The 2,549-nt window shown below is 58.4% G+C and overlaps 1 protein-coding gene across 4 annotated transcripts in view; it reads left to right on the forward strand.

Annotated features, from left to right (window-relative positions):
• Positions 1–2,549, forward strand: part of ZNF496 (zinc finger protein 496) — a 36,890-nt gene extending 34,341 nt beyond the window's left edge. For all 4 annotated transcript variants that reach the window (XM_029941485.1, XM_029941484.1, XM_029941486.1 and 1 more), the window contains exon 10: positions 1–2,549. In XM_029941485.1, the coding sequence (XP_029797345.1) occupies positions 1–182 (182 nt within the window). In that variant the 3' untranslated portion in view covers positions 183–2,549.

Here is a 2,549-nt window from a genome sequence, read left to right on the forward strand (position 1 = left end):
GCCGCACGTTCCAGCGGCCCGAGCTCCTGGCGCGCCACCGCCGCCGTGCGCACCTGACCGACGCAGCGCGGCCCTTCCGCTGCCGCTACTGCGTCAAGAGCTTCTCGCAGAACTGCGACCTGCTCCGCCACCAGCGCCTGCACCTGAAGCGCCGCTCCAAGCAGGCCCTCAACTCCTACTGAGGCGGCGCGGCCCGCGCCCATGGTGCACCTGCCCTTCGCTCTCAGGTAGAAATGAGGTGGTCGCCGGCTGAGCGTGGGCTCCGGCTCCGCTGTGCCAGATGGCAGGGAAGGCGTGTCTACACCAGCTTGGACTCCGTGTCCGCAGGTCCGAGAGGACCACCCCCTCCAGAGCACCCCAGGCAGGCAGGGACAGGACCACGCCCTGCCATGGTCACCCCTTGGGGTTCTGTCCCTTGCCGGCCAGTGTCAAGTACGCTCCCATAAACCTGTGTCCGACACCCTCCCTTCGCCGTACCGAGGTCCAGGGGTACCTGCACGTCTGTCTGAAGCTTGGGGTGGGCTGATGAGCCAGGGCGTGTTGCTTGTGGGCTGTGACCGCGGGGCTCAGCACCAGGCCATGTCCTGTCATCAGAAGTCTGAGTGTCTGTCACCCCTGGGCCCATAGGTACACCCCACTGTTCCCAGGCAGCGCTTTCAGGCTCAGGCTGCGGTGGGGGCTTTACAGCTCCTGCAGAAGGGAGACTCCTCCCCTCCGTTTGTGATGGTGTCTGCTTATTAGGGAACATGAGCTCATCGAAGGCAAAGCCCACGTCTTAGACTGTAGCACACCCTCCCCTAAGTGTTGTTTCTTTGTACCCTCCAAGGGCCTTCGTGAGAGGTCGTGGGGCGGATGCGGGGTCCGCGGAGGCCAGGAAGGGGGCTCAGCCCCCAGTGAGGGCGTGCTGTTGTGTCTGGGTGAGCCGAGCCCGGGGGAACGGCCTCACTGAAGTCGTGCTCTGCGCGGATGACTTGGCGTGCTGGTTGTGATTGTTCAAGAGAGCTCCTCAGAAACCAGATGGCTCAGAACGACACAGCCAAGATCTGGTCTCTGCAGGTGGCTCCTCGCCAGGGAGGGTCTGTTCCTCGCGGCTCCTATCGCCCCTCCCCCCCACGCTTGCTTGCAATTGCTCATCCTCCAGAAGCATCACCTCAGCTCTGCTGTATCTTCACACGGTGCTCTGTGTGTGTGTCTGTCCCTTTCTGTGCGGACCCCAGTCGTGTCTAAGGCCTGCCCGTCCTGCTCCATACACTCCCGTCTTAACCAACTACATTTGCCATGGCCTCGTTCCCAAAGAAGATCACACTCCAGTGTGCCAGGGTTCGAGTTGGGGGGCATTGGTGACACGGTTCAGCCCCCACCGCCACGGAGCCCTGCGGCTCTCATCCCCAATTCGCACAGCGCAGTAGCGAGCTCTCCCCCCAGAGCCAGGATTCAGACCCGCGCTGCTGCTTCCGGGGGAATGGCCTCTCCATAAGAGCCTTCAGTGTCCGTAGCCTGGCATTTTGGACAGGAAGTGGCTGTTGGCAGTGGAGTCTCAGACGTTGGTGACTGTGGTCCTAACGCCCCCGGAAGAACTGGCCGAGTCCCCTCGGCCCAGTGATGAGAAGGCGTGGGGACTGATGAGCAGCTGTGGCTGATTGTCAAAGCCAGCAGCCAGGCGGGTGTGCTGTAGTATTTGGAGTGCTGCCAGTTGTTCCTTGTCACCCACTTCGTTGTCCCATCAAGACACTGCTCCCCCAGACCCAGTGCAAGAGTTACAAGGTCCTAGAGCTAAAAGGTGCATCTACACACTCAGGAACAGCAGATGCAGTAAAACCATTTGGTCACAGCCTCAATCATAAATAAACTATTGGGGCTCTTTGTTTTTAAAATAGTTTGCCTCTTGCATTGATCTGCCAGGAAATGGGGAGAAGAAACCCCCAAAATCTTATAAGGCTAATGAAAAATTCCAAATAGAAGCCGGACTGCACATTTGTCCCATCCAACTTTGCTTTGGCCAAAGGTTCCATTGATGGTGAGTTTGTTAACCCACCCATGGCAGATGCCTGTCCAGGAGGAATATTGCTCCACTTAACTGGAGTATTTTACGTGTAGAATCCGATCATAAATAAGAAACAAATGGAATGTACCAGAACTGAAACCTAAAAGGATGCCGTGCATTTCTTGAGTGTCAATCTAGAGAGTGTGAGGCAGCCTCCCATTCACTGTCCCAAAGCTGACCAAGGCACCTAGCAAACCGGGAGCTGCCACGGGTCCTGGGCACTGTCGTGGGTGATGTAGTTCAGTCCCAGGTTTGTCCCAGGCAGACAAGCTGGGGCTACCCGCATTGTGGAAGGCTCCAGGTCGTAGGAGGGCTGGCCCGCTTGGCTCCTCCCCTGCTCTGTGGGTGCTGGGCAGGCAGGCGAGGGGTCTCGACCTGGCCAGACCTGGCCACGGAGGCTCAGGAGACTGTGCGTCTGGGAAGTATCTGTCCTCCCTGTTCCTCCGATCCCTTGGCATTGTTCCCACAAACTGAACAGGTGCATAATAAAATCTCACTGAATTAA

Source organism: Suricata suricatta, chromosome 6 (assembly GCF_006229205.1).
Source record: "Suricata suricatta isolate VVHF042 chromosome 6, meerkat_22Aug2017_6uvM2_HiC, whole genome shotgun sequence".
In the NCBI taxonomy this organism is placed as follows: domain Eukaryota; kingdom Metazoa; phylum Chordata; class Mammalia; order Carnivora; family Herpestidae; genus Suricata; species Suricata suricatta.